At 41.1% G+C, this 16,402-nt stretch overlaps 1 protein-coding gene across 1 annotated transcript in view; it reads right to left on the bottom strand.

Annotated features, from left to right (window-relative positions):
- Positions 1-630: 630 nt before the first annotated feature.
- LOC122543744 (deleted in malignant brain tumors 1 protein-like) overlaps positions 631-16,402 on the bottom strand; it is a 162,136-nt gene continuing 146,364 nt past the window's right edge. Inside the window, exons 31-37 of the mRNA XM_043682507.1 lie at positions 11,572-11,662; positions 6,628-6,660; positions 5,578-5,892; positions 4,855-5,169; positions 2,813-2,961; positions 1,885-1,960; positions 631-956 (exon numbers count right to left, since the gene is read on the bottom strand). Of these exons, the coding sequence (XP_043538442.1) occupies positions 631-956; positions 1,885-1,960; positions 2,813-2,961; positions 4,855-5,169; positions 5,578-5,892; positions 6,628-6,660; positions 11,572-11,662 (1,305 nt within the window). The remainder of the gene's footprint in view (positions 957-1,884; positions 1,961-2,812; positions 2,962-4,854; positions 5,170-5,577; positions 5,893-6,627; positions 6,661-11,571; positions 11,663-16,402) is intronic.

Raw genomic sequence — 16,402 nt, 5'->3', positions numbered from 1 at the left:
TCTGTCCATGCCTCCATTTTCAATGCTGTTAGAGTCTGCACACCGAGATCTCATTGTTTGGCAGCAATCCTCAAAGCCTTTCCATTAAAAGTATAAATCCTCCTCAGATTTTAGTTGTAAAAACCCGCATCTCACATTTATTTAAATTAATCTCCATCGCCCACTCCTCGGCATTTTTGCCTGTCTGATCAATATCTGTTTATATTCATTCTCATCAAAATTTCAAATCGCCACGCCAACATCACTCTCACAAAATTAGAAATTTGTTGGTGAAATTCAGCAGGTTTAATGGCCTCTTTGGGAAGACATGTGAGCATTTCAAGTCGACTGACTCTTCATCAGAACTAACGCATTCCTGTGCACGGGTGTCAACTTCAACTTTGTGTTAAGAAACTGTAATGCTTGTATCTGACAACCAAATTGTGTTCATTTCTCACATTCATCCATCTGTACTCCCCCCCCCCCCCCCCCCGCGCACACAAATACACTACTCCGCCTTTCGTTTGTTTTCATCCCAGAGAAAAACAATCTCTCTGAGTGACACTAACAAGCAAGCAATGTGCATTCTCACTTTACTCAGTAGAAGGCTATTTGGTTTGATATTTCTGAGCAGGTTAAAAAGTGAAGAATTTACTCACCTGAACAGAGGACACCCACGGCACTGCCTTCAGTGGCAGACGAAGTCAATGTTTTGGAGATCCTGCAGTCCTGGAGCTGTGATTCCTGTCCATTACACTGGACAACATGCACCCACGGACCACCATCACTCTCCCCATACTTTGAAGAGTTATACATTTCTAAGGCATAACCGCAACCCAACTGTCTGCAGACAACGTTGGCATCATTTTGATCCCACATGGTGTCCTGCACTCCACCCCATCTTCCTTCGTAGTAAACTTCAACTCGGCCATCACAACGGCTTTCTCCATTCACTAGCCTTAGCGCCCAATTTTCATCTGCAAAATAAGAGTTACTGAGAACAGCGATTGAAATGAACACTGATATTTGAGAATTGACAATCACAGGAAAATGTATGATTTTTAATCATAAAGATAGTCTGTCCAATTACGTTTCCTAATACTTTCATCTTTGCCACCGCATTTCTTTTGTCAAACAAATTGAGTGAGGTGTCAATGTAAAAGTACTGTTATTCTGTGACAATGGGGAAATGCAAAATAAAGTCTCGTCATGAGCCAACAGCCTCATCCATTGAGTTCGATTCTCAGTCTACAGATACCACTAGAATGCTTTGACCGTTTATGTGCTGTCACTATCTTTATTGCTGACGGCAGAACACGTTGCACTGAGCAAATTCCCCCCAACATAACTGAGACAACGGTCAAGAAGATAAAGGGGATTTTGGAACAAGTCTCTTTGAGGACACCAGGAGAATTATGACATAAAAAGCATTGTAATAATTTGGGATGGCTGCTAAGTTTTAAAACGTGAGGATGTCACTTACTAACATTTCTGTTGATGTTCACCATTTTCTTTTGAAAATGGTCTTCATCCTATTTGCATTTCCAAACCTTTTTAGAAGATACACACACGTGATTTTTGCAGAGACATTTGTGAAGAATGTCATGTCGCTAAAGTGTTGACGCTTGTAATTCAGATGGTTTATGCATTTCGCTGGGGGAATGTTGGTAAATGTATGCTGTGGAATTGGAGCCTAGTTTCAGTCAGTGATCCAGGAAATGAAGGAGCATTGAAAACAAAACCCATCCAGCTCCTAATGTTTGTCAGGGAATCAAATTTGGTATCGAAATCTGACCTACCTTACAAGGTCTTCAGGCTCACATGAGTGGCAGAATCCTATTTATTTGAGTGTAAAAAAAACTTAGTTGAAAATAAATCAGGCAACAGCATAAAACCTGGACTCACTGGTGACATCACCATCCCCTGAACGACTAAATATATGAATTACAACCGGGTTAAATGTTAGTGCAATATTCCCGTTCTAAAACAGTACAGAAAGTTTCGAAGTACGAACAGAATTAGTAAACCAGGCAGATTAGATGGATTTTTGAAGCGACAGGGGTTTGACATTTTAAGAATGCGGCAGTTGCATGCAGAGATTTAGGAAAGTAATTGTCATCTCGGATGGTATTTAGGACAGGTTCAGAAATTTTAAAAATAATGTATATTTAATACACATTAACTTCCGAAAATTCAAATAGCACAACTGAGAAAGTCATTCCACCAAATCAAGCGTAAACTCTTTTTTCGTAACTTGGATCTGGTGGTTCAGACAGTCTGCAACTGTCGGAAATTCCCGAATGGAAGATGGTGGAGTTTAAACTCAGTTAACAATCTGGAACTGAAACTCGCCTCTTTGATAGTGACAGTCAAATGATCATCTATTATCCTAACATCTCATCTGGTTAATAAGTTTCCGTTATGAAGGACATCTGCAAGTCTGACTGGTTCTAGCGACATATGACTGCGGATTACTGACCGTATGGTTAACAGGTAAGGAATTTCTGAAGTGCCCTAGTACACAGCTTAAGCAGAGATTCATAACAAATGGCCAACAGACCATGCCCTCACCAGCGTCACGGCATGAAGGAATAAATAAAATAATTTAGAACTTTGACTGCATAGAAGCTATGTTCAGTGACAGAACGATTGTGGCAGATGACGCACCAGAGCAGATGACATTGGCTATATTTCCACGTGAACAGTTGAAGTTTTCTCCATGTGAAACTGGACATTCCCACAATCGTCTCTCGTTTCCACGGCATTTGTAGTTTTCCTTCCACGGTGGTAGGACTCCCCTCCCAAATCGACCATCTCTCGGGATCAACTTTACGGTCCCACATAGAAGGTGCTCACAGACCACACTGGCGTCTTGTAAACCAAAGTAAACACCACACAGCGTTACCCACTGCTCTCCGTGCAAGACCTCCACTCGCCCAGAGCACCTGTTCTCCCCACCAACCAATCGGGGTCCACGGTTCCCTGTTTTGGAGGAGATTAAGACACAAATGTTTGCAAATACCTGAAGACTGGAGCAAGATGCAAAAAATAAAATAGATTGAATCTCATCCATTCATAGATCAACATCCGGACATCATAGATTTAATTTTTCAAAACAATTCCGTTTATTTTATGAAACTATTTGTAACACTCACACCGAAAGTATTTTCTCAAAATACTGCTTGTTATCATCTATCTCTGATCTGGAAAATGAGGACGCAACGTTTTACATGTTGCAGTCCCTTGTTGGATAAGGTTTTTGGTCCCGACTGCTCGTGGTGTTTAGAGAGACTTTGGAGACCATGCAGTAATGTTAAAGTCAGCATAGTGTTGATGAACATATGGTTACTCACTCGTTAGAGAGCGACACTGGCGGTGAATTAACCTGATATTCGCCGTTCGTCATTTGAGGGACTAGCTAAGAAGGTGAGGATCTTCATGGCAACTTCGGATTGCGGAGTTAATAAAATAACACTGTTGGCAACACCTGCATCGCAACCCAGTCACTCAGCCAACTGAAATAACAGATCCCGTCAGGGATGCAACAGTTCAGTGCGGCTAACAAGGCAAATGCATTCAACATATATTTATATCTGAAGATGATTTCTTAACAAGGACAACAAAGGAGTTTACAAGATTGAGATAACTGAGATATTTATTATATGGAAAAGTATTTTGTAAAATAAAATTTAGAGCGTCCAGGTGACCAAATCATGACCAGTGCATCAGGCTCTGGCTGCAATAGGCAATTGCAATAATGTCAACCTTTATTCAACCATCGAGGTCATGGTAATGAAGGCAATTATAAGTTGCGAACGTGTATCATTTGGTAGAATGGGACATAAACTTTGCCAAGTTTGCATTAAGATGCAGAGTATCCGTTCAAAATTAGCCCTGGGTATCAAATATTGATGAGTTCAAACCATTGTTTATGCCATATGAAAGATAGAAACGCATTGTTAAATTATGTGGAACACATAATGCATAAAGTGTGTCCTGGTGCTTGAGGAGATGCAGATAAGCCATACTCGAATAGATGCGCGAACAGGGTTCTATTTTCAACAAATGTGTATTGGACAGGCAATGGATCGTTTTGAAACAATAGAGCTGAATCACATACAGGTATGCGAGAATATTAACTGCTTGAACAAAGCAATGAACTGGACCTTTTTCGGCTAGCTGATCATCGAAAGAGTAACAGGCAGTAATATTAAGGCTTGGGGTAAAGGGTGTGTTGCATATCCGAATGTTGTGAACCAGACTACTGACAAAATGCATACCGTTGTAAAGCACAATGTGTTACGAAGGCAAGATAAATTTATACCAACGTGAAAGGTCAGATAATCAGAAAGATCGCCAGTAAGGTGCAGAATGCGATGGTGAATAAATGAGCATGATAATATTTATCAGCCTACGAGTTTTTGTGAGCTGGAACATCTTGTTGAAGAATTTGTTGGGAACAGTGATCTTCAATGATTTCCAACAGTCTGGTAACATTGTTCAAAAATATAATCGGGGCAGGGAGAATCAGAGAATAGACTATTGGCTTGTCATGAATTCACTTCAATGAATCTGCATCGACTAACGCTTAATATTATCGTCAGTGATCGACCTTTAATCAATATTGATACTAAAATAAATTGAGTGCAGACGGTTGAAGAAATGTATTTCCCAATATAAATGATATCGTTTCAAAATATTTAATTTCCAATATTTGTGTGTATATATGTTATCACATCACACTTATGCATGATTACACTAGAACCCTTAAGGATGAGTCGAGATTTGTCACTGTTGCTGAAATCCCAGCGTCATCACTCTTACAAATATTAAGTGGAAATGAATCTGTTTTTCTTTCAGTACGTCTGTACTCACCTGAACATATCAGGGTGACATTGTTGTGTCCAGTACAAATCCGGTGAGTGCTTGAAGACCGAGGGCACATCATCACCTGAGTCTCATTGCCCGTGCATTTAAAGACCTCCGTACCCATGAGCACGGTACTGCCTCCAGAAAGAGCAGAACTTGAAACAGACATGGCCACTCCACAATGAAGTTGCGCACAGACCACATTGGCGGATTGCAAATCCCAGTCAAGGCCACACACTGCTTTCCAAGTGTCACCGAACAGGACCTCCAGTCTGCCGAAACATGGGGCATTCCCAGGCACCATTCTCGGAATGACGTGCTCTGAAAACAAACGCATTGCATGAGAAAAAAATCATGTAATACTAACTCACATTGTTGACTGATGAACATGTGTCTGATTAATGATAGATCTGGCACATCTGGATAGAACTTCTTCCATTACTCGGTGTGGCCTTGCAGGCCTGTCGACCTCATTTGTGGTCAACAACAGATTCCTGGCCCTGGTCCTACAGAAAGCGACACTGTAGTGGAAACAGTAACAGGAGTATTCACCTCTCCCATTATCTTCAAATAATCACACATTATATCATGCTACTAAATAAATCGGTGATTTTATTATTAATATTTTAATTATTAATTGGCAGTTGTCATTTAACGAACATATCCCTTTCTGGTTTCAAACAGGACCATCTTGTATAAAATTGCACAGAAACGGCAGTAGACTTTTACCTGAACAGATGACACTCGCATCATTGTTGTGTGAGAGGGAATAGTCGCCCCATTCCAATGATTGACAGTCCCGCAGGGCACGCTCGGACCCGCTGCACTGAACATTCCAGGTCACAATGGGTCCGGATCCTCGTCCAAAGTGAGCCCCGCCCGGGGCAGAGACCGCGGTCCCACAGTCCAGCTCCCGACACACAACAGCAGCATCTGGCAGGTCCCATTTATAATCAAGCACAATTCCCCACTGCCCCTTGTAGTGAATCTCCACTCGGCCAGCGCAAGGACTGCCCCCATTCTCAAGTCTCAGCCTCACAGTCTCTGTAACATATAGAGTTAGCAACCAAAGTGAACACTGCATTATTGTAAAAGCTCCATTTACAGCCTGCATTCCCTTCTCACAATGCAATAGGAGTGAGGGCATGGTAAACATACATGCTATCGCAACATAACTCAGGATATGTCTTGTGGATGGTGAAAGGCGAAGGGTCATTTGTAAAAAAAAATGTTCACTCACAGACAGCGAGTGTCAGAGAACAATTTCCACGAAAACAATTCCTCTAAACTGGCCAACGTGAGAAGATTTTTATTTCTCATTCATATGATGTTTGAACACGGAATAGCGACAAAAACACAACTGATGCGCCCTGGGAACATCTGAACATGAAACAGCACTTCCGTCTGCCACAACCACAAATATTGTGGGATGTATGGTCATGTGATCATGCTGTCACTGCTCAATAGTGAGTGAGATAATTCATATAAATTTCCAACAGCAGCACTGTGTGTGTAGCTGAAACACCACAGTATCTCCACGTATTTAGTCTCTCTCTCTCTCTCTGAGTAAGAACTGTGAGGAGGTATTGATCCTTCACACCCTCCTCCCAAAAAACCCTGAAATGAGAAACCTACAGGAGGAACACACCCCCATTAGTTATGAACAAACAACTGTTCAACTTGAACATTGAGGCAAGGAGACAATTAGCCCAAATTCGTGTTTGAATGGAATCATCAGAATATAGGATTCGACTCCATATGAAAATAACATACATTTACCTTTACTATCGTCCTGAGTTTCAACAAGTCTGCCTGAAATAGAGGGATGAAAATTGAAGTGTTACAATTCAATTTAAAAGTAGAAATCCATTAAACCAAATGCAACAAATGCGGGCAATAATTATCATTAGTTTGCCAAATAATCCTATTTTACACAGAGGGTGGTACGTATATGGAATAAGCTAGAGTGGAAGTGATTAAGGTGGGTACATTAACAACATTTAAAAGATATTCGGACAATTACATGGGTAGGGACAGTTGAGAAGGATATGAGTCAAGTGCAGAGAAATAGGTTTTGTGTGGATTGACATTTTGGTTGGCAAGGAACAGTTTGGGACAATGGGTCTATCCCCGTGCTATGACTCTTTATGATATCTGGAAATTTCACACCCTCATTTCATGCAAAACTGATAAAAGCAGGAAATATAATTACTGCAATTATCAAATATTGTTAGTTTTCTTCTAAAGTTAACCGAATTGTTTCTAGACAGAGAGACACGCTGCCAACTCTATGACTGTACAGCTCGTCACTGCATTGCCACCTTCCTCAACATTGTGATGATCCCCGTAAAGAGCGACAATACTCCCCAGTTATCAATGCAAGGCACCCCCGTCCAAAGATTTCAGCAACTTAGAAATTTTACTCGATCAGCAATAATGAAATAAACAATGACTATCAGTGCTTCGTCAGCAACAAACTCCCGAAAGTATATTTACTTTTTAAGTGTTGGCCATCTTTAATATACGGCTTTATCATGTTCCCCTATCTACATGGCGACAGCATCACGAGATTCACTCATCAACAATATCCAGCAGGAATTCTCCATTTCCCCAATTCTGGAACAGGAAGTTTCATGATGCATACAAAGAAGCAGTTCAATATGTAACTGTCCAAAAACCATTCTTTGGTCACAACACACGAAGCAGGTCATTCAGTCCAAGGGGCCGATGCTACCTCTTTGCACAAACTGCTTAATTTGCTCCAATGCCTATCCTCATTGCCAACAAATTATTGCTGTCAGTATTTTTAACCCACTTTCAACTGCACTGGGGACAGGATGGAGATGAACACGCTGTGTGCTTCTTTTTTTAAAAGAAATAATCAAGTGTTTACTGAGTTTGCCCTGTTATTGATGTTACTAACAATATATTGTCCTCCTCTCCGAAACTGATAGAGGAATCAAAATACATTTTCAATTCAAATTAATGTAAATTTTTTCCCAATGTGCGATACAGTTTGATGATTTTTAGCTTCTTGAGAATACTATCTCATGCAGTTTATTTTTAAAATTCGATAAATCTCGAATTGCTTGTTTTGAATCCCAGAATAATTTCCTTTATGCTTTCAAGCAATCAGACGACACGGGTCATCTGTCCATGTGTTAATAGATGGTCGCTCACTGTGATTTATTCAATCTCTGCTGTACAACATCTCTCGTGAACTGCATTCACCGGCTTGACTGATCGTTCACCTCTTTATCATGCGTAAGCAATATCCTTACAATTCAATGCTAAATCTTTATTGCTTTTTAAAAACGTAATTCGTCGTTGAAAATGAACAGGAAAAATCTAAAACAACGGCTTGCAGGCTGATCCATTCATCAGATGTTTGATGTTCTTTACTAACTGGAGATTTTTGGAAAACAACAAATTCCTATCAGATCAGTGGCATCATTGTGAGCACTCTAACTGATGGGAGAACTGATGCAAACTAAATCGACTGAAGAGCTGTTCGTCACGATTTCAGACAGATGTAACTAGGAATAAACTTTGCTGATTTTGAACACGTATGTGTTCAAAATCATTGCAGAGGACATACCGTCCAGCGTGGAATCAGATGAGAGTCAATTAGCGTCCTGCACATTTCACACCGCTAAAAGAACATAATAACTCGGAGCAGGAGTTGGCCATCTGGCCCGTCAAGACTGCGCCACCAATCATTTAATGAGATCATGGCTGGTCTTTTCGTGGATTCAGTTACACTTACCTACCTATATAGATTAGATTACATTACAGTGTGCAAACAGGCCCTTCGGCCCAACAAGTCCACACCGACCCGCCAAAGCGCTGTGAGACAGCAGTGCTAACCACTGTGCCACCATGCCGCCCACATTCTCCACAGCCCAGAATTCCTGTACTGTTCAATAATCTATATATCTTTGTTTTAACTTCATCCAACAAGGTAGTCTCAACTATTTCACTGGGCAGGGATTCCACAGATTCACAACAGAATGGGTGAAAATCTTTCTCTTCACCTTACTCCTAAATCTTATCCTCCTTGTTTTAAGGCTGCGTTCCCGTGTTCTAATTTCACCCGCAGTGGAATAAACCTCCACGCTTCTATCATATCTACTCCCTTCATAATTGTATATGTTTCTGTAAGATTGACACCTCATTATTCTAAATTCATATGAGTATAGTCCTAGTCTTCTCAAGATCTCCTGATAAGCCAAATCTCTCCTCTCTGGAATCAATGCTGTGAACCTTCTCCGCTCCTTCTCCCGCGCCAGCACATTATTTCTCGAACACAGATTACTGCCTACTTCAAGCTGAATGTTATGTCTACCAAGATGGCAAGTTGATTTCCAAGTCTGCTTCAACTACACATGAGGGACATGAACTTCATTTTTTAACTGTAGCGTTTATTTAGATTTCAAATACTAATCTGTATTTGACAGACGTTTTGTAATTCGATTAAAGGGAATATAAAGGAACAAAATTATTGACAGCAGCAAAAATGCAGAATACTTGTCGTTTTTGGATGCGAATTAAAACTGAACACACATTAATTACTAAACTTAGAAACTAAACAATACATTCATCTCCCATTTGATATTACTTCACTGATTCATTTAAAAAACGTATCAGTTAGATTTTATGATCTACCCGAGTCGTAGAATAATGTCGAGAATAAAGAATTGAAGTCTTAGTGAAATAGAAAACATTGAGTTGAACGTGGGAGCGCTGGAAGTGATCCTTGTATTTCTTCTTGACTAATATCGAATTTATAAAAGAGCAATAGTGCATTAAGAAGTCAGCTATTCATTACTTTGACACGAGGTGAATATTGAAATGGTTTGCGCAACTTGCAATTTCATATTTCATGCCCTTACCTAATTATTTAACAAAGATCTACTAAACATAATGAATGGAGCCGTTCACCATCTCGTGCTTTGGCATCTAATCAAAGAATGTTGTTACTTCGAGGTAAGTAAATATTAGATAAAACAATCCAATTTGTCTCACCGTTTCACAAATTGAAAGGACGCAGAGCGCACGATGAAACAAGTCATGCAGAACCAGAGTAAATTTACTTCTCTTTCAAATCTATTGTCACATCTTAGTAGCCACTAAGACTGTTCATCTCCAGTTACACAAACTAAATTCAGAAACCTTTCTTTCAATGGTTCTCAGCAACCTCTTTATTCTTGCATCGGTCCCCAATCGGGTCCCCTTCCAACTGACCCCCGAATGCTTTTAATTAAATTATATGCTACAGCGTCAGGACTTCTGCCTCTGGTCGTCAAACTCACAATACGAACAATTTCACAAATTAAGCCAAAGCAATTGAGACACCAGGCTGAAGGCAGAAAAGAAAAGTGCATATGGAAATTCTGAAACAAATTTGAAGAATGCTGGAGAAACCCAACACATGCGGAGAGAGGAACAGTGTTAAAGTTGCAACTCTGTTGTGACCCTTTATTTTCTAACCTTCTGTTCTGTGTGATCGCATCAGACTCGAAACATTATATGTGCTTCACTCCTCATTGATGTTCCTGAGTTCATCCAACATTTTTGAAGTTTCTTTCAGACATGAAGCTGTTATGCATGCTCCCCAAAATTCATGTTAATAAATTTATAATCAACCTCCTTTCTTCATATGTCAGCTCAGAAAATAATTTTGTAAGTATTCACATATACAGAATTGAAAACTTAGTCTGAACAGTGTTGATGTGCATTTTTTTAAAAATCTTCTTCCATATATCTTCGGCTAAACCGGACAACAACTCAGCTTCAAAGGAAATACCAGTTCAGTCTTCTGAATATAAAATGCAATCCACTTTCAGTATCACTTTACCCGTGATTTGTGGGTAAATGGATTGACCATTGATCGTCAATAAAATCTATGCGCACTAGTTACTCTAACCCGACATTCCAATCTCGAGAGGATGATTTTTTAGATTAGATTACATACAGTGTGGAAACAGGCCCTTAGGCCCAACAAGTCCACACCGCCCCGCCGAAGCACAACCCACCCATACCTCTACATTTACCCCTTACCTAACACTACGGGCAATTTAGCATGGCCAATTCACCTGACCTGCACATCTTTGGACTGTGGGAGGAAACCGGAGCACCCGGAGGAAACCCACGCAGACACGGGGAGAACGTGCAAACTCCACACAGTCAGTCGCCTGAGGCGCGATTTGAACCCGGGTCTCTGGCGCTGTGAGGCAGCAGTGCTAACCACTGTGCCACCGTGCCGCCCACAATTTTAAGCGCTGCGATATGCTTTATGAAAATAATCCACAACATTCGGATTCAAGCACTTACTTCATTAATGCACATGGAAATACGTACATGGGGAGAATGAGAAAATAGGTTTGAATATCTTGGATAATTCATGTCTCTGGATAAGTAGGAGTAAACTTTCCAGAGATTGAGAGACCCGAATTTACCACAAAGCAATGTATTTCTGTATACATGAACTCTCTTCACATACGCTGCCATAGCATAGAAAGTATCTTATTTAGCTTAGACTTTCTACACAGTGGAAACAGGCCAAATGGCCCAACAAGTCATTGCTGACCCTCCGAAGAGTAACCCACCCAGGCCCATTTCCTTCCGACTAATGCACCTAATGCAGTGTGGGCAACTTTGCATGGTCTGCACATCTTTGGACAGTGGGTGGAAACAGAGCACCTGGAGGAAAGCCACACTTACACAGGGGCAATGTGTAAACTTCACACAGACACTCGCCCGAGGCTTGAATCAACAGGTCAGTTGGTGCACGTATCTTAGCGTCCTCGATTCTCTGTGGGAAAAGGAAAGGGCAGATCCTGTCGGGTTGCTCACTCAGCAGATTGTCTAGTCATTTGGCAGAATGCTTCACCATTAGAACGTTCTAACAAGCACGAAGGCATCACTTGGGAAGGGCACAAACTGCCAGATCTCTCATGTACACCTAGCTAGTGTGCGGCTCCATATAATCATCTGAACCGGGATGCCCATCCTTTCACGACAAGTGGAGAACAGGTTCCAGAGTTTCAGCATTATTTTCTTTCTGACTCCCAAAGATAATAGCTGTGAGCAATATACAAACCAGCGATATTAACAGACATTCGCTACTTACATTGCTGCATTAAACTGCCATGCACTTTCAGAAGCTGGAAGGCACTTCGCACAAAGCAACGGGCTTCATTTACACACCGCCCATTATCTGAACAACTTAAACCATTCACTACCAAGATTCAGCCACAGTAGTTGCGCCATCAAAGTTAACTCCAAGAATTCAGCTAAACTCCTTCACACAACCGAACAAAACTGCAGCCACACTACCTAACAAGGTGCACAGGAAATTAAAAGTACAGGCACTTTCAATTTCCCATCCTGATTGGAATGGCGTCGTTGTTCCTCACTGATACTTGATCATGATGCTGTAATTCTCTCCTCACATATTGTTATGTACTGAGCCTCAACTAATGCAGTGGACCATGAGTTCAGGTGACCGCCACCTGGTTGGATTTTCTGTAACGTTGACCAAGCCAGACATTCTCATAGTGTTGAACGAAAAGAAAAAGTGTCATGAAATAAATATCGGAATAATAACTGTCACCTCGCCCATTTGTCACGAAGAATAAAGTTCGAAAAGGATTTATTTTGGATATTTCATTTTTGAAAGGCTTGCGTGATGAAAATCGGAATGTAAAACAATATCGAGGTAAACATGCTAATTCCACATCAAATAGTGGAAAAAACCTTGAATGCGGTGAACATGAATTAAGTAACATATGTAAAAATCACAACTCCAGATTACAGTCGAGCCAGTTTATTTGGAAGCACTAGCTTGTGGAGTGCCGCTCCTCTATCAGCACAACGACATGGTGAAGGAGCAGCGCTCTGAAGGGTAATGCTTGCAAATAAACCCCGTTGGACTCTAACATGATGTTGTGTGATTTTTAACTTTGTCCACCCCAAACCAACACTGGCTCCTCCACATTAAAGTAACCTCGGTCCACAAATAATATCACAAAACGGTCAGGCAGACCATAGGTATAATCTGAGAGTATAATCCCTTTGTGTGTGAGTTCAATCAATGGTGACATAGTGCTGACTGGTGTTTTACTGACACCATGTTCACTGTTAGCCCAGAATCCGGTGCATCCAAATGTAACAGTCAACCGTTACAGCTGTTCAGAATTTCTTTAGAAGATTGAAAATTTCTTCCTTCCTGGCTTTCCTTCAGTGATAACACCGTCAGCAAAAGAAAATTCAAACCAAGATAAGACGCCTAATCTGCCTCCATATTCCTATTCAGTTCATGTCTAAAAGAAAGTCTAGCACAACTCTCATCAGAGAATGGGTACAACTCTCACCAGAGAATAGGAGATATGTTTAAAGTGAGTTCAAATTTTCGAAGAGTTAACTCTGCCAACAAAATGATATTACTGTTATCCCTGCCTCAATTTGCAGCTCTCTTGCCCCGACACAGAAAGGTAATTGTTTAAACCCGATTCCACCGGTTTGAGCATAAAGTCAGCGCTAAAGGAGCAGTTTGGTTCACAGGTCAGTTGGTGCACGTACCTTCGCGTCCTCGATTCTCTGTGGGAAAAGGAGAGGGCAGATCCTGTCGGGTTGCTCACTCAGCAGATTGTCCTAGTCATTTGGCAGAATGCTTCACCATTAGAACGTTCTAACAAGCACGAAGACATCACTTGGGAAGGGCACAAACTGCCAGAACTCTCATGTACACCTAGCTAGTGTGCGGCTACCCACACTGCTCTCTCAGTGATTGCGGGGTTTGGAAGGGTGGCGGGGACACGGGTAGGGACTTAAAACATATCCTACTGGAATGGTCCTTTGCAAAAGATGTCTGGCGAAAGATGTAGTACTTTCTGTCGAGTCTCTTCACAAGCAGCTCTTTGACTCAGGACACAGTGGTCTACGGTCTGTTCCCCATGACACACCCCGACTCTGAAACAAACAACTGCACCTGGAAGAGCACCAAATCGCTGAAAAATGCACGTTTGTTGGCATTAAACTCTTTGGTATTCCAGGGCAAGTATTTGACCCCGAATGAGGGTTGCACAGTGGAACATTCCAAGGACCAGGACTAAGTGTTGAGGGATGTATAAAAGGTTGGGGCAGCTGTCACTAAGGCAGTGGAGAAAGACCACTGTCTTAGGTCTTGCTGCAGAAGGTATATGGGGGTCCGTTCAGTTACCAGACCCCCCTAATGTCTCAAGGATATATAGTTACAATCTTATCCATGTAAGACATGCCTTTAGAGTGTTGCTGTAGAGAGACAAATTCCAGTGTTTGTTTGTCCTTCATACAGGATTGTACAGAAGTCAGAGAAAGTGAGGATTGTAGATGCTGGAGATCAAAGTCAAAAAGGGTGGTGGTGGAAAAGCACAACTGGCCGGGCAGAACCCGAGGAGCTGGAGAGTCGACGTTTGAAGCATAAGATCTTTATCCTGATGAAGATTTTATGCTCGAAACGTCGAACCTCCTGTTCCTTGTATGCTGCCTTACCAGATCTGCTTTTCCAGCACCACAGTTTTTGACTACTGTACAGAAGTGACCTGTTTCAGTGACTAAGTATGCATGTAAAGGTATTTATATGAATAAAGTTTTTATTTGGAGACAGGAAAAAAGAAGACATCGTTCTGTAAAAATGTTTACAGTAATCCTACTGAAATTCTTCAACAACTTCCCCAGTCCAGGAAGAAGAGCTATTGATATTGCGCTGGCTAGTGGCAATCATTCAACTAAATTCACTGAATAACAAAACTGGTGAACAAAAGAAGGTCAAGGAACTGTGCATGTTGGAAATCAGAAACAAAGGAGAAATTGCTGGAAATACTTCGCAGATCTGGCAACATTTGCAGACAGAAAGCAGCGTGAATGTTTCGCTTTGGTTATTTGAAGATGACCAGTTAAATGTACCCTTTATTAGAGCGACAATTCTAACAGATTTCATGGAATAAATTGCCTGCCAAGTTTCCAAAATTACAGAACTGTCTGAACAATAAAATATAACAAATTAGCACACAGCGCCTTTGTTCCACTGAGGATGCGAACGGCTAACTGCGCCCTTTGTCACAGCAATGTTTCTTACACTTTCCTCGGAGGAACTTGCCTGTCACGTTTCCTAAATTGCAGAACTGTCTCAACAACAAAATGTACCAAATTGGCCCAGAGTTCCTTTGTTTCACTGACATTGTCAACGGCGCTGTATAAATGCATCAGTATCGAGAAAGTTTTGGAATATAAAAAGACGAAATACTAACGAAAATCAGTGGCACATCAAGCTCCTAGAAATGCAAAGATATTCAGTTTCTATTTTACACTCTCCCAAATATTGACGAATAAATTAGGTAGATATTGTTCAGCAGGTTTCCCGACCACACATACTGTTAAAGCAGCGAAGGGCACTGTTTCCAAACACACCCGAATTGTCTGAGTAGGTTTTCAACTCTGTGATCTGTACGGAAACTACGAATAAGTGCAAGGATTGGGGGTGAATGGGGGTTGTGGTTGGGGAGCTCTGAAGCATCAGAATCAGTTCCATAAAAAGTCAGAAAATAATGAAGACAAAATAAATTTCATTCCTTATCATGCCACTATTTCATCTCGCATAGACTGATCATTATATTTTTGCCACATGTATGTTACCAATCATTGACCTATAAATGGTTGAGAAAATGTATTCAAGAGACCATAACTCACAGTTCAATAGCTGCAGAAGAAGTAAGTTCACGAGGTTTACAAACATCGTCCCAGCTGGTGGTTCCAGATCAAATCTGAACGTTAGCTGAATGCTGATCACAGATACTGAGCAGCAGTTAACATATCAAGTAACTCCTCGATTTCTGTAACAGTTAGTTCCTTCACCACGACTTATCCAGGGGCTCGTGTTTCTTTCCATCAACCAATAGATTTTGATGTGAGCAGACTATTGAGTAAACTCTGTCTTCTCCACCAATGAGAAATGCTGTGACCATTAATGGATACAATGAAACCGGGTTCCAAACGCTAGTTCATCTTAACAGATCAATGACGCTTCAGATTTGACTTGGAAGCGAGTCCCCACGCCGGAATCCATATCACAGAATCACACCACCACAGGAGGTTGTTGGTCTCAGAATCTTTGAATATACTCTGCAACTCAGCATCTCCACGAGCAGCTGGAGAAAGAGCTCAATTTCCATTTCGTCACTTTCCACTCTTCAGGACTAAAAATGGAGACTAACACCTTCAGAGCTGAACCTCTACCCTTCCTTTAGATTACAAGTAACCCCTTTCCTCCCTTATATATTCCTGTCCTGTCGACATTGGTCTCAGCACAGCAGACCCACATTAATCTCATTCCTCCAATCCTTAGCATCTATTCTGAGTCATAATTCTGTCTATTACTATAACTATCAGTCCGTTGTTTATCCTCTGAGCACACAGACCACCTGTTTCAGTCTCTTCTCCTCCCCCGTCTGTGCACAGTATTAAAAACTGTCATTATCCAGAATAATCACATTTGATTCAAAATATTAACTCG

The sequence above is a fragment of the Chiloscyllium plagiosum genome, chromosome 44, assembly GCF_004010195.1.
Source record: "Chiloscyllium plagiosum isolate BGI_BamShark_2017 chromosome 44, ASM401019v2, whole genome shotgun sequence".
In the NCBI taxonomy this organism is placed as follows: Eukaryota; Metazoa; Chordata; class Chondrichthyes; order Orectolobiformes; family Hemiscylliidae; genus Chiloscyllium; species Chiloscyllium plagiosum.
The sequence above is the reverse complement of the archived record's forward strand: the minus strand, read 5'-3'. Positions and strand labels throughout refer to the sequence as shown.